The sequence below is a fragment of the Miscanthus floridulus genome, chromosome 12 (genome assembly GCF_019320115.1).
Source record: "Miscanthus floridulus cultivar M001 chromosome 12, ASM1932011v1, whole genome shotgun sequence".
NCBI classification, from domain to species: domain Eukaryota; kingdom Viridiplantae; phylum Streptophyta; class Magnoliopsida; order Poales; family Poaceae; genus Miscanthus; species Miscanthus floridulus.
This window is the reverse complement of record NC_089591.1, coordinates 63,677,770-63,700,356: the sequence shown is the minus strand read 5'-3', so window position 1 is coordinate 63,700,356 and position 22,587 is coordinate 63,677,770. Positions and strand designations below refer to the sequence as shown.

The following is a 22,587-nucleotide window of genomic DNA, read 5'->3' as shown; positions in this document are numbered from 1 at the left end:
AAGACTACTGCTCAGCAGGATGAGACCATTAGGGGCATAGCAGCTATAGAGGAGGAGCAGCTTGATGCTCAGCAGGAGGGGATTGTCGTGAGCGACCCTAGTGACAGCTCAGATGATGACTACCAGCCTATTCCTCAGATGCCTCCACGATGACATGACCATGAGGCCAGTAGCTCCAGTTCAGCTCCACCTACACCATAGACAGACCCCGCTCTACTTGCCATACTTGAGCAGATGAGGCAGGATTAGGCTCGCTAGGCTTAGGAGACAGCTGCCACTTTTGCGTAGTTTCAGACTAGGCAAGATGAGTTCCAGCGACAGCAGCAGGCGATCCAGTAGCAGTAGTAGGCTATACAGCAGTAGCAATAGGCCATGCATCAGTAGCAGCTTCTCATGCAGCAGCAGCTACTGGGGTTTATGCAGCATGTTGTGATAGCTATTGGGGCTCCACTGCCACAGCCTTCACCCTAGCTTGGTCAGCCTACCACCACTTCTATGACTCTAGCATTACAGCCTAGTGGGCTTTAGAGTCTAGGACAGCCACCGACACAGTTTGCTTCACCTACAGAGCAGGTGTCCTAGTGGTTTGCCTCACCAGTGCTAGCCCCGCAGTTCACACCTTTTCAGACGGGCTTCACCCTGGCTCAGACTTCTTTGCTGCTAGTGCCAGATACCTCAGTCTCTAGGAGCCTTAGAGCGACTTTTAGTGAGTTGACAGGGCAGCCTACTCTGCTATATTTACATGTCCCAGGTCCTTCTATAGTTGCACCTATTACCAGGACTACAGAGACGCTCCCTTCTTCTGTTGCATCATCAGAGCCGCCTGCTTCAGTGATACCTACATAGTCTATGACCGCTCTAGTCCCTAATCTGACCCAGACCACTTCAGCATCGCTTCCAGCTACACAGGGTCAGACAACTCAGAGCTCAGGGTCAGATGATGATGGCACACAGTTCTAGCTCACTCCTCGTACCTCAGCGCCCAACTCATTCGTTGTAGCCCCGTTGATCGACCCTTAGGTTCTGGTGTTTGATGCCAAAGGGAGAGTGGGATCGAGTATGTTAGACTAAGGGGAGCAACTTAAGGGGAGCTTAGTATTCTATTATATTTGGTTTTTATGTGTAATACACTATTATGCATTCGTGTGTGTTTACTTTCATGCATCAAACTATATTTATGTGATAGTGGTATCTATGTGATCGTGATATTTGATATGTGTGCTCTCTACTTTGAATCTTTTATATGTCATATCACTAATGTTATGCTCATTTGCTTTGCTTCTACGTTTTACTCCTATGCAAATGAGTTTTATTACTTGTACTCATGCTTATCTCATATTGTTTGAGTATATCATGTTGGCTTAGGTCATATAAGCTTGTCTAACTCCTTTGTTTTTATTGTCAAAAACTTATACGAACCAAGCATGTTAAAAACCTCAACTCTTTCACATACTCGAGGTGGTATTGTCATCAATCACCAAAAAGGGAAGATTGAAAGCATCTAGGCCCCTAGTTGGGTTTCGGTGATTAATGACAATACGTGATTACTATGACTAATGTGTGTTTTGTAGAGACAATTAAGTTAGGTCATGGTAATGGAGATCGATTGGGCTATCATTATGGTCATACCCCTATGATAAAAATTGTTTCAGTTTTCAAAGGATGAACGACAAGGTTAAGGATAGACTAGTTCTAAGTGTTGATTAGAGTGGAAGAGACACTTCGAGTAGTTTAGGACTTTGTTTTTCCATTGGTCATACTATTAAAGGGGATATGGATGGGTAGCTTGACCTAGGTGAGTCTAGTGAGTTAGGTATGGTGCACACTTGCTAAATCTAGCACTAGGTAGCTCCTAAGAAGCCCTTAGATCCATTGGAACAATCTTTATTCATATATGATCAAGAGTTGGAAGTGAATGGAGGGTCAAATACTGACCGAACGCTGGCTCCGGGGTGATCGGACGCTGGCGCAGAGTCTAGTCAGTTCATTTGATTAAGGTGAAATTGTTTGGCGCGACCAGACCCTGAGAGGTGAAGTGACCGGATGCTGAGTTCCAGCGTCCGGTCGACTCCACTAAGGTTCCAGAGAGGGAAAATCACGACCAGACGTGTCCGGTCACATCTTAAACACTAGAGTTTAGGGAGAACTGACCGGAGCATCCGGTCAACATGACCGGAGCATCCGGTCACCCTACAGAGGCACATAACAGTTCATTTTTTCAGCCATGGTTATAAATACTTCCTCCATTCATGTGTGGGGGTACTTTTGCTCATTCAAACAACTAAGAAACACCTTTGAGAGTGCCAAGAAGAGCAAGGTCCTAGCGAGGTGATTGAGATTTGAGAATCCCAAAGAAAGTCCTCATTAGTGAAAGCAAGAGTAGCAAAGTGTGTATCCACCCTTCTCATTAGGCTTGTCGTGGTCAAGTGAGAGTTCGTGCTTGTTACTCTTGGTGATCACCATCACCTAAATGGCTTGGTGGTGATTGGGAGCTTGGTGATCATCCAACGAAGCTTGTGGATGACCCAACTCAAGTTGTGAGCAGTTGTGGGTGATTCACCGCGACGGAGTGTCAAAGAATCAACCCGTAGAGAACACTTGATCCTTGCGCGGATCGAGGGAGAGCTACACCCTTGTGTGGGTGCTCCAACGAGGACTAGTGGGGAGTGGTGACTCTCCGATACATCGGTAAAATATCGTCGCGTTCCTCCTTCTCTCTTTACTTTGAGCATTTACTTTAAGCAATTCAATTCTTATCTTTTACATTGATAGAATTGCCATGCTAGAGTAGGATTGAAACATAGGTTGCTAAATTTTTGTGTGGTAGATCAATAGAAACACTTTCTAGGCATAAGGAGTTAATTGGGCTAACCATAGGACTTAATTATTGCAAGGCTCATGATTATGCACGTATTGACTTAGAACCAACATGAATCGCTCATAGGACCACATTTCATGCAAGTAGCAAGGGCCCAGTGCCTGTATCTGATGAACCATGTGAATCATGAGATGTGGCATTATATAAAAAAGCAGGAGGTAAACACATCTCTAGTTGGTTTTGTGTCTCCACTACAAATTCATATAGGTCACTCAGCTCTTGCTTGTCAATCGTCTTCTGTGAGATCTTCGAAAAGAAGTAGAACATGCGGGTGATGGCCATTTTCAAGAACTCTAGCTTTATAACCCTGATTGCAATAGGTAGAAACACTGTCAGTATCTTATGACAATCATGAGCCTTGCAGTGTGTTATTGACAAGTTCTTCATCGACACTAGCTTCTTCACATTCGTTGAAAACCCAGTCAAGACTTTGACCCCCCTTAGGAAAGTGCATATAGCTCTCTTCTTGTCTGGTGTTAGGTTAAAGCACGCCATGGGCAGAGTGTATTTTCCATTAGCCTCGGATACCGGGTAAAGCTGTGGCATCACGTTTAGCTGCACCATGTCTTTCTGTGATTTCAGACCATCCTTTGACTTGCCTGTATCCATTAAGGTAGCAATGAGACTCTCAAAGACATTCTTCTGCACGTGCATAGCATCAATGGCATGGGGGACCTCCAAGTCTGGCCAATAAGGCAGATACTGAAAGAAGATCGACTGTTTCTTAAAAGGTACGCCTTCGACAGGAGGTGTGCTTCTATCTCTGTTCGTCCCATCCAGATTCTTCTTTCCATAGACGACGCGTATGTTTTTCACCATTCTGTACACGTGTTCTCCGTTACGACGTCTCTCCAAAGGGGGTTCAATCTCTAGGGTGTTGTCATAAAATCTAAAGAATAATTTACTACGATACTTGTGATTTATCTTTAAGAAGCATCGGTTACTTAGGTAAACTATCTTCTTGGATGCATCTAGGTACACCCATGTAGTACTATCCAAGCAAACTAAGCATTCCGTCTTCCCTTTGATCTATCCAGACAAAGCAAACAGCGCGGGGTAATCATTGGTAGTAACAAATATTATTGCTCTATATATGAAGTCCTTCTTTCAGAATACATCATACATCGGCTCCCCATGCCTCCATAGCCTCTCCATTTCTTGCATCAAAGGCTCGAGGAACACGTTTATATCAATGCCTGGTTGTTTAGGGCTACAAATAAGAATAGTGAGGAGAATGTACTTTCTCTTCTAACACAACCACGTTGGGATGTTGTACATAGTCAAGATCACTGGCAAAGTGTTGTGGTCGCTCATCCTCTCATTGAAGGGATTCATTCCATCGGTGCACAAGGCAAACCGTACATTTCTTGGGTCATCGTTGAATTCTTTGTGCTTCTCATTGAACCTTTGTCACTGACTACAATCAACCGGGTATGCAATCTTATCATCATCCACCTTGCGCTCATCATCCCACCATGTCATGAGTGCAATTTCTTTAGGGTTTAGGAAGATACGCCTCAAGCGGTCGGTCACTGGCAGGTACCAAATTACTAAGGCAGGAATTCTTCTCTGCTTTGCATCGTTGCCTAATGGAGTGTCCTTCGGGGGCTGAGATTCTTATACCACCTTTTTTTTACCCTTCTTGTTCCTCTTTTTCTCCGTGGAGGCTTTGTCCCTACCATAAAAGTCATTGTTCTTGTACCGGCTGGCCCCACACTGGGGACATTTATCTAGTAACTTGAACATTTTGCCACAAAAAAGTATACAGTGGTTGGGGCATGCATGGATTTTTTCAACCCCCATTGTCAATGGACTTATGACCTTCTTCCCTCGGTATGTGTTAGCGAGAACTAAGTTTGGTTGTGGCAACACCTATGATAAGGGACGCAATAGATCATTGAAACTACAGTCTGACCAGTCGTACTTAGCATTCAGGATGAGTAGCTTAAGCATAAAACATAGCAATATCCAATATGTCAGACAACCCTTTTTAACATCATACACAATCTCCTTCGATGTTTTTGTCATCCTTTCTAAATTTTCTAAACCTTTCGGGCTCTTTAGTAAAATCTCTGGTCCAAGGGCTCGAATCCTATCCTCTAAATCATCTTTGTCCCCGACACGTGCTCCACCATCATTATTGGCACCACCTTCGTCGTTACCATCCCAACCACCAGTATCACCACCTTGTTCATTGCCAAACTCGAGATCCATTCGTGCATCAAGCTCTGCTGAATATTGGGACATGGATTCTAGGGTTTTGTCGTCGTATTACTCCTCATCCTCGTCGTTAACAATAACCGTTTTACCATGATGAATCCACACTATGTGGTCCTCCACAAATCCTCGCATAATCAAATGTGATCTGATGATAGTCACATCTATCCATGCCATACGGTTCTTGCAATCTTTACAGGGACAAATAATTGTATCCTTATTCTCTGTCAACGTCGTTACATGCTTCTTTGCGGCTTCAATAAATTTATCCACCTCTTCACGGAAACCTGCCTTGAACCCTAACGAACCATACATCCAAGAGTTCTTGTACTCCATCTTTTACAACAACAACAAAACAAACATTAAAGGACTACTTATTCATATATACATATATAAATGAATCAAATTAATTATTACTTGAGAATAATTGTATATACTTCAGATATATATATGAATATAAATCAAATATAATTACATGAAACATACAAACACACCATGGTAGAGGAAAATTAATTAATGGCTCATTTATCCATAAATAATTAAAATACATATTTGTTGATTATAATAAATAATTTTAAAGACAATAATTAGCAACAATTATATTTTACCCATGCAAACCCTAGTTCAATTTCATCAAACATAAATTTATAAAAACAAAATTAATAAAAAAACCAAACCCTAGATCTAGATCTATATGCACATGAAACATCCATAAAACTAACTAATTGTTCACTAAAATCAAGAAACATGGACCAAATAAGGGTATGATCTTGTTCCCCTATCTAATTTACCCAAGTACGTTCAAAACTTAGGTCTAATTTGCTTCATAAGTAGCTCAAGCACCATAGAAGAGAGAGAAAAACAAAACTCTAATTACTCACTAATCAACCATTAAAACTTAAAATAAAGTGTGGAATATCATTTTCTTACCTTCTACAATCTCTCTACCAAAGGATTTGAGATCAAAATCTTTTCCCCTTGGTAGAATAATTTTTGGGAGGTGCCCAAGGCCTCCCCACTTTTCTTTCACGGGTTGGAGTGAGTGACCCGAGGAGAAAGAAGGTGCTGCAGTTTGTGTTTATATGTGGGTCATTTGTAGGGGCGGCTGGTAATTGAGCCGCCCCTACAAATCGTAGGTATTTACACACGAGGCAGCCGTCCCTACAAATGGCAACACCGGGGGTGGCTGGTGAGTGAGCCGCCTCTACAAATCCGACATATTTGTAGGGGCGGCTCGTATCACCAGCCACCCCTGCTGTTCCATTTGTAGGGGCGACTGATGTCGTGGCTCCGAGTACGTCACTGTAGGGGCGGTTCCATCACCAGCCGCCCCTATAAAGAATTTCTCCCGTTGCTACAGACTGTTTTTCACGTAGTGTAAACTTTAACAACCCAATCTAAACACCCCCTTAATTAACCTAGCTAGCTAGCAAGGGTGAAACTTAGAGAAAGCATGACCGTTGGCATCCGACCAAGGCGCAAGGAGCTCCAAAACACACCCGCCAGCGTCTGGAGCAGGCCGGGTTGCTAGCATTTGGAGCGTTCCCGTCTCTCGATCGACTCCATTATTTCCGTTGGTACATTCTGGCCTCGCTCCTCACTCACCTCACCTCTATAACTGCCGCGCCCCCTCGCCCGTGTAGTATAGTTACCTCGCCTCGCTCTCCGTCGTCTCAGCATACGTTGTGCATGTGAAGAGAGAGGGAGAGCGTGAGAGAAAGCTAGACTGATAGAAGAGTGATAGGTTGAGTGGTTCACAAGACACATTCAAGCTAAGGCCACGCATACCAAAGGAACCTCATCATCACTAGCAAGCACTTACGGACATTGTTGCAACGAGCTAGAATCCGCGCTAGTTTCGCGAAGCAGTATGATGGCTCGCATCCTCTTGTTGGTGCTGGTCACCATCGTGAGCCTCCTGCCGCCGATCGCGAGCCAGCAGGCAGCGACCAAGTGCGAGTACAGAAAGCACTCCGGCCACCGGTACAAGCACCCGGTGGGCGTGCGGAAGATCGTGGTAGACGCGAGCGGCGCCGGCGACTTCGTCTCCATCCAGCAGGCCGTCGACTCGGTGCCGGAGGGCAACACCATGCGCGTCATCATGCAGATCAACGCCGGCACGTACATGTAAGTTTGCTAGCTATCTAGCTCAGGCCCTTTTCATTCGCTGAGGCTGATCGAGCTTCGTTCATTTCCTGACGGGCCGGCCGGGGTGTGCATGTGCGTGCGTGCGTGCAGAGAGAAGGTGGTGGTGCCGGCGTCGAAGCCGTACGTGACGTTCCAGGGCGCCGGGCGCGACGTGACGGTGGTGGAGTGGCACGACCGGGCCAGCGACCGCGGCCCCGATGGGCAGCCGCTCCGCACCTATAACACCGCCTCAGTAACCATTCTCGCTAACTATTTCAACGCTAAGAACATCAGCTTCAAGGTGAGCAGCAGCCGTTTGCATGCATTGCCCAGACCCAGTGGTCCATGATGATGAACGAAAGGCCCAAGCGTACACTCGTACGCGAGGTCACAAGACGCACAGGGAAAAAAGGGGTGTGGCCAGCTTGGTGCATCATGCAGCGGCGGCAGACACGGTGCAGGGGCAGGCAAAGTGACAAATCCTCAGAGTCACAAGTCTGGACTTTGTAAATGCTAGCTGCCGTCTCTGTGTGTATCCTAGCTAACTAGCTCTCGTTCCTTTCGGAAATTTTGAATCCGATCGATCCGCATGTTGTTTATTGTTTACACAATAAGCAAGATCGATGTTACTGGGTGCCCTGTATTTGTTGAAGTAGTGCTTGGAGCAGGTTGACTGGATGGCTTCTTGCTTACAGCTTCGGCGTCGACAGGCGGCCTGGACGAGCAACGCATTCTGGTCGATTTCGGTTGGTCGGTCCATGCAGGCATCTAAGCTGACGCACTTGCCTTTTCAATGTCGTCTTTGGCAGAACACAGCTCCGGCACCAATGCCCGGCACGCAAGGGGGGCAGGCGGTGGCGTTCCGCATCTCCGGCGACAAGGCCTTCTTCTTCGGCTGCGGTTTCTACGGCGCCCTGGACACGCTGTGCGACGACGCCGGCCGGCACTACTTCCGCAACTGCTACATCGAGGGCTCCATCGACTCCGTCTTCGGCAACGCCCGCTCCCTCTACAAGGTGCGTACCGCGTACGTGCGCTCACGCCGGCACACGCACGCATATACGTGTACGCATCCTGCAATTAATCTGCTGGTTTCGTACTGATGACGAGGTGAAAACGCGTTCATGCAGGACTGCGAGTTGCACTCGACGGCGCAGCGGTTCGGCTCGGTGGCGGCGCACGGGCGGCACGACCCGTGCGAGCGCACGGGCTTCGCCTTCGTCAACTGCCGGGTGACCGGCACGGGGAGGCTCTACGTGGGGCGAGCCATGGGCCAGTACTCGCGCATCGTCTACGCCTACACCTACTTCGACAGCGTCATCGCGCCCGGCGGCTGGGATCACTGGGATCACACCAGCAACAAGAGCATGTAAATGTTCAGCAGTGTTCACACCAGTTACATACCGTGCAGCAAGGCAATATTTGAGCCTGCCTGCCTTTCAGCTCCCCGGCTAACGTCGTCTGTGATTGTTATTACTACCTCCTCACCGGCGCGCAGGACGGCGTTCTTCGGGATGTACAGGAACTGGGTACCCGGCGTCGACGCCGTGCACGGCGTGTCGTGGGCGCGGGAGCTCGACTACTTCGCCGCCCGCCCCTTCCTCGGCAAGAGCTTCGTCAACGGATACCACTGGCTCACACCTGATGTCTGAAAAACACACACAACAAAGAGTCAGGAGACAGATCGATTACAGCAGAACAGATTTATTCGTACAGAACAAACACGGAATTGAACACCATTCTACTAGCTATATATGTATAGTGATCCAGTAGCACAGAAGTCAGATTCAAGATTCCTTTCATCCATACAAAGTGAAGCACCATTCGATACAAGATTATAGTTATGGGATATCTATATCCGGATATCCGAGCCAAAGGATTAATGAGTGTCATGTCGGCTCATCCGATGGTTAAGGACTTAACTACGGCCTCGTCCGACCCCAGGGGCCGGGCCACGCCTCGTCCGACCCCAAGGCGTGGGCTCCGACACCGAGGACGAGGTTTCCGCCTCATCCGACCCCAAGGCGTGGGCTCTGACCCCAGGGCGCGGGCTCCGACTCGTCCGGTCCCACGAGGAGGGCTCCACCTCATCCGACCCCTGAGGGTCGAATTCCGTCTCGCCCGGCCCCCAGGGCGAGATTTCCGCCTCGCCCGTTCCCTGGGGGTCGGATTTGCTACCGGATAAAAGCAGTGGCCCTAGGGTGGGACCCGAATCGCTTCAACCACTACGGCGTGGAGGCACACGCCCAGGAGCACGTCTCGGGCGCATCCCGATGCGACTGGCGGTCGCGTCAGGCCATGTTGGAAGACTCACGTCGCCCACCGCGTCAATAGGCCAGCACTGTGCTGCCAACTCCCTGCCTGACCACCGTCCAACGTCAGTCGACCGGCGTGAGTTGACTGGCACTGTACCGCCAACCCCCCGTATAGCCTCTGTCAGGGGACCCTTTGACCATTCCGTCCGGTCGGATGGGATGGAAGACAAGAACAGCGCACGACGCCCGCACGTACGCTGCAGCGGCCAACAGGGCCCCGGTACGATGCCGCTGCCACCACGATCTATAGGGTCAGCAGGACCCACGCGAAGAGGAGGATGGCACAACCCCAGGAGCCTTATTTCTCTTTCTTTTCCCTCTTCCCTTCTCTCGGTCTCTGGTATAATATTCTCTCCGTCTATAAAAGGGAAGGCAGGGCACCGTTCGAGAGAGATCGATTGACCGATAGATCGAGCAATAGAAGCATCGAGCAATCGAATCACAGAGACTTGGGAGCTCCTCCCTCTCTCGCCAGTTTGTAACCCCCTACTATAAACTCAGTGCTGATAACACGAGCAGCCCAAAACTAGACGTAGGGACATTCAGCCCGAACCAGTATAATCCTTGTGTTCTCTCAGCACACCATCCGAGTCAGACGCGCAACATTACAAAATTACTCGTTGGTGTTTACTCGAAACACCGACAATAGTAGTTTCCAAAACTTTGTCATGTATACCAGTGTAAACTAGACAGTGAGCAGTGAGTTTGTTATACGAAGGTTATAGTAGTTTCCAAAACTGTTCCATTATTTGCGAACCTTCAAGGCAGGAACAAACCTTGGAATTGAAGTTAAGTTTCATTTGCAGGATGAAATCATGGAATCGACTCACAGGTTGAGTAATATGTATGGCCATTATAACTCTGAACCTAACACTTCTGTTTTTGCCAATGAATTCTGACTCCAAAGTCCAAACCTAGCAAATTTGTATGGTCGACGGTATAAATAATGGAATGTGTTGGTCCATCCCTACCTTACACCATAACTTTTTATTCAGTAGGAAAATGAGGGAGTGGGTAATCTAAACAAAATCATGAGACCAATCACGTCCATATTCTGCAATTCCAAGAGTAAATACCTATTGTTCTCAGATATAAAGGATGGCAGAAGAATCAAAGGCATGCCATAGTAAGCACCACATTCAAAATTCCGAGCTTCACCAACTACACTCCACACAAATTTGAAGTATTTTCCATGGTTAGCATGATGATTTATTTGAAGATGTCAATTATAGTAACCAACCCTTCACTTTTTTATATAAAAAAAAGTAGACTGCAGGGGGAAGGGGAAGGGGGAAGCACCAAGTGCAGACCTGCCTTGTGCCTTGATTCAACATTCAAGGGCATTTTAGTTCATTATCAGAAAAAGGGGCATTTTAGTTTATTGCCCAAATATTTTGGCGCAAAATAAAATATATAATATGTGTGTGTTAGATAAATGTACAAGTATATCATATCGAGCCTCTCTGATCTCCATCTCAAAACAGGTTTCAATCATCTCATTTTGTTCTTTTTTCATACCCTACATCTCATGCAATGTCCACCCAACCATGGCCTAGGCAGCTCAAAGCTCCATTCTTTCACCTCCTCACGTACTCCGTCATCAGCCATGGGCAAAAAGTTGCAGCCACACAACCATTCAAGAGAAAGAGCTGTGCGGGATGTGATCGGCATAACAGGAAGCAAGGAAGCTAGTTGTTCCTGGTTCAAAGAAATTGTTGAATGGTATATTTAGTGGAGAATGATTAATGCCAATGAAAGATAGCTCTTGTTCCTCTTGTTTTTTATTTTTCTTGGAAAAATATGACGTTATTTTTTATTTTATTTTGAAACGTAGAAAATAAAGATTAAATATTTATAAAACCTAAAACCAAGATCAGAGTTAAGTTGTACTAGATATTCAATGTTTCTCATAGCTATTTGAACTAGTATTTTGTATGAAAGGTTTGTAATATATTTATGGTTTTTTCTATTGTAAATTCCACATATTTTCATGAACTCTTTGTGCCTCTCCAATGTTTGAATGCTCATCATAGAAATCCAAGTGTGCCACTGGGGCGAACTCCCCAACACTTAGCCTTAAGAAGACGTGGCAGGCTTCGAACGTGGACTGGTGACGGGTTTAAATCAACCCATCGAACATATTCATATTTAACTCCCGGAGAAGTTGGCAGCAACCCTTCACTTCCGTTAACCAATGACATTTCCTCACAAATATGGAATCTATAGTGTCATCTCTCTTTCTTATGTGCTTATATTTGTTGGAGGAGAGAAGGGGCAGAGGTGCTGTTTGCGAGAACAGTACCATGGGAGAGGGAGGGAGGGCGGAGGAGATGGAGAGACAGAGAGCTACAAAGGTAGAAGGGAGGGGGGTTGGTTGGTTCCTATCTGGTTTAATCATAAAGAGTACAGGGGGCAGCTATTTGTAGAGGAGATTAAACTTGGCTCTCAAGCCATTCTATAGATGCACAAATGTTCAAAAGGTCCATATAGTCTACCCATCTCTGTTAGGCAATGAAGAAGATGCCGCCATGCTCGACGCAGCTCTCCTGCGTTTTCAAAAAAAAAGGCCATTCTATAGATGGGATGTTATAGACTTATAGACATGACATGATCCCCTACTTCCTAACCTATCCTGATACATGCCTAACAAATGGATCTACTGGATTATTTCCTAACAACCTGATTCATCATGTAAAAAAGTCTCAGTTTTTCCCCCTCTATGTACAAGATAAGCAAATTTTCAAAAACCCACCATATCTGAACCATAGTTATTGAATACTTGATAGAAGTCCAAGTTGGTTGCTAAGGTTAGGAGCAACAGCCACAGATGAGGACCTAACAGAAAATAGTCACTGACTTACTGTTATCCCATGGTATTCAGATAGAGACCAGGAAAGATATCTGCAACAGTATCACTAGGAAGCAACCCCAAGGAAGGGGTATACTATACCGCACCACATTCTTGTATCTTTTGCATGATGCTGACGATCTTGGAGAAATTCTGAGCCTAGTTTCCATAAAGCACAGTAAGGGTTATCATGAGGTCAAGTGTTTTTCATACTGCTCATATTCTTCTTTGTTTAATTTGTCGCCACCCCACCGATAACGTTCAACAAATTCCATTAAGTGCTCTGAACAAAATCTTGGAAAAAAACCCTTGTGGTGTCAGTATCTCGACCATGCCCTGCACAGTTTTGGGGAAGTATCAACAGCTTACTGTGACTAGTTATTCACAGAATACTTAATACCAAAAACAACAACATAGTAATAGGGATTCACAATAAGAGAGACAAAACGCCAAAGTCGAACATAAATGACACTTAGAAAGGAAAAGAGGCGCTTCAAAAAGTTGCACTTTGTCCTCATATATACTGAACGAAAGTACCTAGCAAGCAGAAGCATGTCTAGAGCCTAGCTAATAGAATCCATCTGGAGATAAAGGTTGTGGGTCAGTTATTTTGCATGGATTACTTCTATTCTAGTATTGATAATTTGAGCATCCAATCATAATCCATCTGGAGATAAAGGTGTTTCGTCCTGAACCATGACTGATCTGGAAGTTCTGTCCCCAACAACAGCACAGGCTTATCTAATCCAAAATCACCAGCCTGAAAATAAAGGCCACAGTGTCAATTATCTCAAATCAGGGATCATGTTCCTTTTTTTTGACAGAGGTAATACCCAGCTTTTATAGAAAGCAAAGATCATGTTCCTTTCAGGGTCAAATTATCAATAACTAAACATTTCAACCAAAGGATCACACTATAGCTATTCAGGTAGCCTTCCGACTTCCTTATGTAATAAGCAAAGGCATCTTTGAAAAATAAAATTTCAAGGATGGAATTAACCTAATAAAGGATGTTCTGCATGTATCCATATACGGATACACCAGAGCATGGATTCAGTATTACCCGTGAAAGGATTCAGTAAAGTCAGAAATCGGATTTCAGTATTTCAGCACCAGTGCAAGTTTACTATCAATCCAACACACGGTTCCAGTTCCCACCACCCGCCGTCGCCAGTCGCCACTGCGAGGAAGCCACATATAGGGTTACGCGGTGTCTCGGCGGGAGTCGAGCCTCCAGATGATTGAAGAAAAAGGGAGAAAGACTGGCGCACCTACGGGGGCTGGCCAGGGGATCAGCGTCCTTGGAACCGTCCATGCCGCCGACGACGGAGGAGGAGGAGGTAGCGGCGGCGCTACCTCGGGAACCCCGACGCACCGTTGGATTTGAGGGATTCGGTGGATTGGCATTTGGGTTTGGGTTTTTCGCGGGTGCGGCCGTGCGGGAGATGCCGTTGAACTGTTGGAGTTTGGACAATCAATGCTCCTAGTTTGGTTGGTTCGTTGGCAGGCTGTCTGCCCACTAGTACATTGGTCAAGCTGGCAAGCCCCACTCCGGCCCTCGGCCTGCTCGCCGCAATGCATCACCAGTTCGCGCGCCTCGTGCCCACCGCCCGCCCCGCGCTGCTGCCGATCCATGGCGGAGCCGTCTGCCGGAGCTCTCTGCCCGACTACCGGGCCGTGGAGCTTCGCCGGGCGCCGGGCGCCTCCGCGGCTGGCCCGCGCGCGTGCCGCCCCCTCGCCGTCTCCGCCCAATCCATCAGCCCCCAAGCCGGCTTGAGGTCTCTCCGAATCTCCCTTTGTCGTCTATACTTCTTGGAATTTTGTTCTTTGTACTTCTTGGTTCACTGGACGTGGGGGAATCTTGAGATGCCGTCGGATTATTTAATTTGTGGTATGCACTCTGCTGTTGCTCACTTTGCTCTGGAGCATCTCCCGTGGCGAATTTTGTAGCTATTCGGGAAGGGGATCCACTAATTGCGCCGATATCGTAGCATAACTGCGCCACAAATCCGTTTCAATTATGTGACTTATGGGTGATGCTCAATAGTACCTATGGCATTCTGTCATCTTTACAGCCCCCCCCCCCCCCCCCCCCCCCCCCCCCCCCCCCCCCTCCCGCTCGATGCTGAACCATTGCTAATTCTTTTGATTGTCAGGCTGGAGGAGAAGTTCTTTGAAGTGGAGATGAAGGTGCGTGACTATGAACTTGACCAGTACGGTGTTGTCAACAATGCTGTCTATGCTAGGTACTGCCAACATGGTGAGTTCTGTACATACTACAAACTCGGAAGTTAGAATGGAGTTAACGCCAATATAATTATTCAGTCTTATATGCTATCATGGTTTGTTCTCTAAAATCTATTTCTTGTTTAGGTAGCATATTGAGATCCCGTATCTGATTCTATGCCTTGAAATTGATCAGGTCGTCACGAGCTGCTTGAGAGTGTAGGCATCAGTGCGGATGCAGTGGCTCGCAGTGGGGAGTCGCTGGCCCTCTCTGAGCTAAACCTAAAGTACTTTGCCCCTTTGAGGGTAATGTGCTCCTTTCCTAAGCCATGCAGAAACCAAAATTGAAGAAATCTGATGAAATTATTTCAGCTTGAAACCTTGGATTGAACATGTCACTGCATAGCAGTTTCTCTTGGTTCTGATTTGCCCCTTTATTTTCTTTCGACTGGCAGAGCGGCAACAAGTTTGTTGTTAAGGTGAGGCTTGCGGGCATCAAAGGCGTACGGATGATATTCGAGCACGTCATTGAGAAGCTGCCTAATCACGAGGTATGCAGAACACCAAGTTACACATTCAGAACAGAAGAAACAAGAAACAGCGTGGGTTTAAGCTCTTCTGCCACAATGTTATGTGCAGAACTCTGTGTGGGATTGTGTCAACCCATACAGTTACATGTTACTTTATGCATTTATGTGCAACCTCTGTATACAGCGAAAGATACATATATAACAATTTTCCACGACCTGTTTCTAATGGCAGCTAATTCTGGAGGCAAAGGCAACAGCTGTTTGCCTGAACAAAGACTACTATCCTACCCGTATTCCTCGTGAACTATTGTCCAAGATGCAGCTCTTCTCATCCGAGGACAGCAGAGGGTCAAATGAAGACGTTAATAATCGGAATAACAGCTGCAACTAATTTTGGAGGCAAAGACAAGGGCTGTTTGTCTGAATGAAAGAGTACCATCCTATCTCCAAAATTATGTATGTCATCCAAGCTGCAGCTCCTCATCCAAGAATATAGCAGACCTTAAATGACTCTGATAATAATCGCAATAATAGTAGCATCTAGTTTTGGAGACCGGCGGCTGCATAATAGTAGCCTGTTCGTTTCGTCGTAAACGATCGTGGATTATTTACTGCTGGCTGGTTTGGTGTGAGGGAAAAATACTGTTCCAGATTATAATCCACGATCGTATACGAGTAAACGAACAGGCTGCTTGGCCCTGCAGTGTCGTCGAAAACCACCTATGTATCTCCATCTGAGCATCACTGTCATAGAAGAGCACAGTCCATCTGCATTCTTTGTAACTGTACATCTGAAACATTTGATCTGCTACTGCAGTCGTTGTTTGGTACAGAAAGCTCTTCTTACTCTGGGGGAATGCATCTGCATGTTGTATTAAGAACAGGAAAGGAAATTGTCGGATGTAGGATCATGAGGTGCTGATGGTTTGCACCTGCGATCTGGGCTATAACCCAGGTGTCTACTGAATTAGCTAAACCTCATAGTGTGCAACATATGTTTGGTAACTGTTTAGAAGGTATTAGTAATAGTCTCAAGGCAGCCCCCACTTGTCCCTATGGTTAAGCAAAGATGCTATTATTTTTTAAAAGAAGAATTCTATTTCTCTTGTGCAGGTTATATACTCAATTATCCATTGGCTCCGTGCTTGGTCCATTCTCTGGAAGCTGTATTTGCAGGGTTTGGTTGTGGCGGCATCGCAACAATTGGGATAGATGATCAAGGATATTTTTTCCCAGGCGCGTGCGTGGTGATCTAGTTTACGGATTGATAGCCACTAGGGCCCTGTTCGCTTCTCTTATAATCCGTCTTTTTCAGCCGGAATAGTATTTTTCTCTCACAACAAATCAGCCGGAACAGTGTTTCGGTTTGTTTTTTCAGCGAAACGAACGGGACCTACAATGTGTTGAGCTACTCTCTTTTGTTGGTTGTGTGCTTATTTAAGCAAAGGCTGGAAGCGCTTTTCAAGACTTTGTATCATCTCGATGTAAAGTGCTTGAAATCTATAAAAGCTTCCTTTATAAAAAAAAGGGAAATAGGAGGGCGAATCAAAGATTGGTTGAAGAGGAAATTCATATCCCCTTCTGGTGTGAGTTTTTAAGAAATTAAAGGACAAACCATGATCAACAGTGAGGATGTTTTCATCTTTCATTATAAACATAATTCCTATCCAATTTCAACCTGTTCCCAAGGGAATTGATTAGTGGAGTTGGTCCTATAAAACCCCCCTCTTTCCACCAAAACTTCCACAACCATGAAATAAAGAAAAGATTTCTAAACTCCAAACTCTTATTTTCTCCTTTCAACTACCACCGACAAAAAGTGTCATCTATAGTTCAATACTTGAATCCAAACTCTTATTCCCTCCTTTCAATTACCCATAACTAAATGTGTCATCTATGGTCCAATACTCCAAACATGACAGGTGTTTTGTTGTTGCTGGTTATATACCCCCAATTTGGATCTTAACTTCCTCGTGTCTAAAAAAGGTGCCACGTATGATTTTATCCGATGTAGAAAGGAAAGAAAGAGGAGTAGAAAGATGTCATCTAGTAATTAACAAATGGTGAGAACACAAGAGAAATCTCTTAGACTGGTCCTAGTAGGAGTTTCATTCCCATTTAATAAGGTGACACATCAACAAAAATAATGATATGACATGTAAATTATGAGGAGAGAGAAGAGATGAGTTTCATCTAAGGGTCCATTTGGATATAGATATTGGAGACACTGGAATTGCATCGGTACCAATATCAAATCAGACTGGTATTGGAAATGTAGTGTAATACCAAATCTGTTGTTTGAATGTGGATGAATTTGCTGGCTGGAACTATTGACTTGGTAAATACCAATTTATGTTTGGATGTGCACATCATGAAATTGATTTCTCCCACCTCCCTCACAAATCACACGGCCCCGGCAGCACAAAAGATAGCCGCGATCCCGCGAGCAGTAGTGCCCACCTCGGCGGCGTGGAAGATAGCAGTGAGCGGGCTCCCTCGCGTGGAGTATCCGGGCACCCCGGCGGCGCGGAAGATGGCAGTGAGCGGGCTCCCTCGGTGTGTCGCGAGCAGACTCGGGCACTCCCTCGGCGCACGCGAAAGCAGCCGCAAGCAGACTCAGGCCCAGCCCTCGTAGCGCGGAGGAGGGCCACGAGCAAGCTCGGGCACGACCCGACGCACAGAAGATGCACGAAGAAGCTCGAGCTCGGGCCCTTCCGGATCTGAGGACAGATGCCTACCGCGACAGGTGATGACGGGGGAGAAGGGAGCTCGATGGGGTAGGGGAAGCAGTGATGGGGGAGAAGAGAGCTCGACGCCGACGCTGAGGAGGGAGCTGCCTCGCCGTAGGTCTCAGTGGATCTGAGGGGGCCCGACGATTGGGGCGGAGGGGCGCGCGAGGGTTGAGGAGCTCCGGCGAGGAGGACGAAGGGGTTGGCGGAGGGGCCGGCGTTGGAGTTGGAGACGACGAGAGCCGGAGGGGATGTGATTCCATCCAATACGGAGGGTCTTGGCTCGGCATCGCTTCGGGGTCGTGCTACATAAAGCGAATGCCGCGCGGAATCACACTCAGTTTCTAGACTCCAATGCCAAGACCATCCAAACACGTGGAATTCGGGTCTAGTATTTCCAATTCCAATGCCATGGCCTCAATGCAGACATCCAATTGGGGTGTAAATGAAATCTACCGCGCACTATTTCCAATGCATTGTAAACTAAGTAAACCCCCACTCGGAGTGTTTCGTTTCATGCCCACACTTGAAAACTGAGTGAAACTTCATCAGAACCATTTCATTTCGTAACATCAAACAATATTTAAATGCATAACACAGTGGGCGCCAATGTTGGCAAATAGGGATCCCGACAAAGAGACTGAGAATGAGAGACGAGCTGGCTGCGGCTCGACTCTCGGATGTCGAAGGCCCCGCTCTAGGGCAGGGGCCTTCAACTAGCGGAGGCAGGAATAGAGAAACGAAGTTCATGCAATTACCGAGGTGACAATTAGGGTTTCGAATTACATGCCATCCCCTCTCTCTCGGATGATTGACTTCCTCCTTTTATAGGGCACGGCTACATCGTTTGTCGAGTACATAAATGCCCCTAGAGCAACTAAGGTATATTCTGGTATATTCTACACTGTGCTCATGCCTTTAGGGCATTAGAGTCTTTTTCTTTTGCTACCGCCTTTGTTGATGGGCCATTGTCGTCCTAATTTTGATAAAGTTAGTAAAAAAAATGGCAATAATATTTGAAGTATCAAATAAGTTTCATTAGATATATTATGAAATATATTCTTATAATTTACCTTTTGGCATGGTAGATATTAAATGATACTCCTTACGTTTCAAATTATAAGATATTTTCGCTTTTTAGATATATTGCTTTTACTATGCATCTAGACATAGTATTTGTTGAATATATGAGTTAAATCATCTACATGTGTTCTTGCATAGTGGGATGGGATGGCTACTAGTGAGAGAGATGATGTGAATAGTTAGTGAAAGATAATGTGGATATCTTGCATGTTGAGATAAAACTTGTAGCAAGGATTAGCTTTATAAGAGATATAGATACAAGTACATGGAAGTGATCCAATTGTTTTTTTTTCTTGTTTCAGATTTCAATCCCGATGCATGATATCCTAATCCTTCGATTTTATATCATTAATTATATTATGACCCCACGAAACAAAATAATATGGTCTTGGGAAAAAACATAAACATATACTACAGGGCATATCTCATATCATATATGGAGCACAAAATCAAATATGCCTGCGCCCGACGCTCGCCCACAATATGCACGGTACGGTTTCAGCAGTGCACATGCATGCAAAACGCAGGAGAAGTGGTGTTGGAATGTAACCGGGCAAAACAAATGAAGTGTCTCTGCTTGTTTCATACCCCTACAAAACAGAAGGACGTCCTTAGAGCTCTTTCTTTCGTCCATTTAAACGGTGAGACGATCAAAGCAAAGGACTGCATGCAGTCTCATACTCACGGTAAAGAAATCGTGAGAAAGACAGTTTCTGTCAGAAGCTACCATGCAAATACGTATAGAGGTTAGCCGTTGCACATGCAGAGTGTTTTTTTATTTTTTAGAAGTAAAATAGTAACAGTGACAGTTGACATGGCGGACAGGCGTGAAATTTTCGTGGTCGCCGCTGCAGTGCGTGTGTGTTCACTGTTGTGTGTTCCAGCAACTTTTCAAGGACGCACGAACTCGTATCCGGTTTGTGTGGCGTCGCCGCAACAAAATTGAAAAAATCAACACCGTGGGACAACGACTGACTTTAGTTTATCCGGCCGCTGTCATTCGTCATTAGTATTCCTAGCTGATCATCATAGATTCACAGGTTTCTGCACGCAATGCTAATCCCTTAACACTCCATGACTCTGTGGACCCACTTCGAGCTGACCCCACCCGCCATCCACACTCTCAGGAAAGCCATTGCAACGACGCGACGGCGCCACCTACCGATGGCATGGACAGGTCAAGGGACACGCGCGCGCGCGCCTCCAGCTTGACCCACGATTCACACACGCCATGGCCGGTTCTCAAGCTCAAGGTACTTGAACAGTCGAAAACCCGACTCGGCGCGCGGTACAATCCAATGGTCATGTGCAACAGTGGTCAGCACGTACGTAGCCCAAACTTGCTGCTGCATGCCATTGTTGGATTAGTTAGAGCATGAGAAATGGCAAAGCCCAGTGGCTCGCCCACACACAGGATTGGACATTATTTTCGGAGTAACACCCCCCGGCCCCCGCGACGAGCTAGGACAGTTGAACAGCCGGCAAATTTCTGGCCATGTCGTCGTGTTGATCCTCCATATATATAGGACGCCACGCCCACGCTTTGGCATCAACGAACACTGCGATATATCTATCTATCTATCTATCCAACACTGCACACCAAGGCATCCAGCAGAGCTCGATCATCAGCCAAGAACGTACGCGTGTACGTGCCACGCCACTCGTTCTCGGCCTCGCGCAATCGCACAACGTACTAATGCAGCAGCAGATGGCCGACCTCGTTCATCATCAGGCCACCGGGCCCTCCCCTCGGCTGCGCGCCGCCCACGGGATGGTGAGCTTCAGCTCCGGCCGGGCGCGTCTCGGCAGGGTCACGGCGGCTGCGCGGCCCAAGTACTGCCGGCTCCGGGGTGCCGCTGGCGTCGCCGTCCCCGAGACCGGCGAGACCACCAGCCGCGAGCTGCTCGATCAACACTTTCGCCCTAGCCACACCGCACCGAGGCAGCAGCTTACCACCGTCACCGTCAGGTTCGCTAGCTTCTATACGTATTTGCATGGTAGCTTCTGACAGAAACTGTCCCTTGCCTTATAACTGAATAATCTTCTGTGGTACACACGAGAACACACACAGGAAGGACAAGTTTTTCGAGATCGAGATGAAGGTGCGCGACGACGAGCTTGACGAGTACGGCGTCGTCAACAACGCCATCTACGCCAGCTACCTCCATAGCGGTGAGCCATCATCGTTTATTCGACCTCCAAAGATCATAGCTATCTCCATGAGACCATGACGCATGGCACATGCTTATATATCTACGAATATCAATTATCTGACTGAGGCGTGGCACGGTACGTGGTCAGGTCGTGACGTGGTGCTTGAGAAGCTGGGCATCAGCGTGGACTACTGGACATCCACGGGCAACGCCATGGCTCTTTCTGAGCTCAACCTCAAGTATTTCGCGCCTTTGAGGGTACATATCTTTCTCTGCTAGCTGTGTGAACACATGCATGGCAAATCAAAGGCAACGAAAATCTCACAGAAATTATATTGTTTATCATTCATTATCGTCAGAGCGGCGACAGGTTCGTGGTCAAGGTGAAGCCTGTCCAAATCAAAGGCGTGCGGATGATTGTGGAGCACATGATCGAGGCCCTGCCGGATCGTAAGGTACGCATGAAGTGGAGGCGTGTGTTACATATGTTAGGTCCTGCGGCGTCGCTAAGGCGTGTTGTATTAAACGTTTCTCTATCTTAATACAAAGATGCGCAAACCTTTTGCGTGATTGAGAAAAAAAACATACGTTAGGCTGTTAGCGATGCATCATATATACATCTCACACTCACTGTTCCTATATATACTTGTCAGCTCGTATTGGAAGGCAGAGCGACCGTGGTTTGCCTCAACAAGGACTTTCGCCCAACTCGGGTATTCCCGGAGTTGTCAGCAAGAGCCAAGGAAGTCTTCTCGTGCAAGGTTGCCTAAACGACTACTGTACGAGGGTAATAGTAGTAGTAACGGAAAATAAGAAGCAAAGCAAGAAGAAAGCAAAATTCTACTCACTGCTTTCGCGATCTCTCTTCTATGCTGTCATGGTGGTGTATATGGTTCAATTCGTTCCGCTAAATTTTGTACCTAAAATAGTACAGTGTAAAATATGTACGCGATACGTATAAATAAATAAAAGGACTGAGAGATGTATTGTATTTGTTCAAGCTATCTCAGCAATGCGAACACGAATCAGGGTACAAGGTTCTTTGGAGCTTCTCCTCGATTAACTTGATGTTGCGAAACACAAAACCTTCCACTCATGATGTTGCGAAACAGAGCAGAACGTTCTGATGATACCTCTCTTGTCTCTTCAATTTTTTTTTTTTTTTTTTTTTCATAAAGTAAAACAAGCCATGATGCTTCTTAATGTGTGCTATTTGCTACAGTTCTACCCAGAAAGTGAGGATCTTTTCATTTTTCAACGCAATAGGTCAAAGTTCGTGAACACACAAAAAAGATATGACGATGGTGTCAACCAACGGATTAACAGTCTAAACTGGCTGCGCCCATACTGATTATCTTTGTTACCCAGAGACAATAATTTTTTTTTTTTTGTTACAAACTCGCTTCACGAGATCATTTGCATACTTGTTTATCAGGTCACAGCGAGCAGAATCTACATATCTTGCATGCATGACCCCAAAA

General features: G+C 46.3%; 3 protein-coding genes and 1 long non-coding RNA gene across 7 annotated transcripts; 3 read left to right on the top strand and 1 right to left on the bottom strand.

Annotated features, from left to right (window-relative positions):
• Positions 1–6,696: 6,696 nt before the first annotated feature.
• Positions 6,697–9,035, top strand: LOC136498411 (probable pectinesterase 68). Its single transcript, XM_066494344.1, has 5 exons — positions 6,697–7,222; positions 7,334–7,523; positions 8,032–8,238; positions 8,353–8,591; positions 8,721–9,035. Exons 1-5 carry the CDS (start codon positions 6,966–6,968, stop codon positions 8,872–8,874), a joined length of 1,047 nt encoding a protein of 348 aa, XP_066350441.1. The 5' UTR covers positions 6,697–6,965; the 3' UTR covers positions 8,875–9,035.
• LOC136498414 (uncharacterized) lies at positions 8,820–13,780 on the bottom strand. 2 transcript variants are annotated; one of them, XR_010769615.1, is made up of 4 exons: positions 13,657–13,780; positions 13,449–13,565; positions 12,399–13,145; positions 8,820–8,870 (listed from the first exon to the last, which is right to left on the bottom strand). It is a non-coding gene; the product is annotated as an uncharacterized lncRNA (long non-coding RNA). The 2 variants fall into 2 exon arrangements; XR_010769614.1 differs by lacking the exon at positions 8,820–8,870 and adding an exon at positions 11,015–11,235.
• An 8-nt stretch (positions 13,781–13,788) lies between these two features.
• Positions 13,789–16,653, top strand: LOC136498413 (acyl-acyl carrier protein thioesterase TE3, chloroplastic-like). 3 transcript variants are annotated; one of them, XR_010769613.1, is made up of 7 exons: positions 13,789–14,163; positions 14,542–14,645; positions 14,808–14,917; positions 15,067–15,162; positions 15,374–15,597; positions 15,959–16,157; positions 16,255–16,653. XR_010769613.1 is itself a non-coding variant. In XM_066494345.1 (5 exons), the coding sequence occupies exons 1-5, from the start codon at positions 13,961–13,963 to the stop codon at positions 15,530–15,532; spliced, it is 672 nt and encodes a 223-aa protein (XP_066350442.1). In that variant the 5' UTR covers positions 13,789–13,960; the 3' UTR covers positions 15,533–15,864. The 3 variants fall into 3 exon arrangements, 1 of the variants encoding a protein (XP_066350442.1); XR_010769612.1 differs by lacking the exon at positions 15,959–16,157 and having other exon boundaries at positions 16,255–16,647; XM_066494345.1 differs by lacking the exons at positions 15,959–16,157; positions 16,255–16,653 and having other exon boundaries at positions 15,374–15,864.
• A 3,996-nt stretch (positions 16,654–20,649) lies between these two features.
• On the top strand, positions 20,650–21,876 carry LOC136495998 (acyl-acyl carrier protein thioesterase TE3, chloroplastic-like). The gene is made up of 5 exons (XM_066491757.1): positions 20,650–20,921; positions 21,025–21,125; positions 21,255–21,364; positions 21,466–21,561; positions 21,760–21,876. Exons 1-5 carry the CDS (start codon positions 20,650–20,652, stop codon positions 21,874–21,876), a joined length of 696 nt encoding a protein of 231 aa, XP_066347854.1.
• The last annotated feature ends 711 nt before the right edge of the window (positions 21,877–22,587 follow it).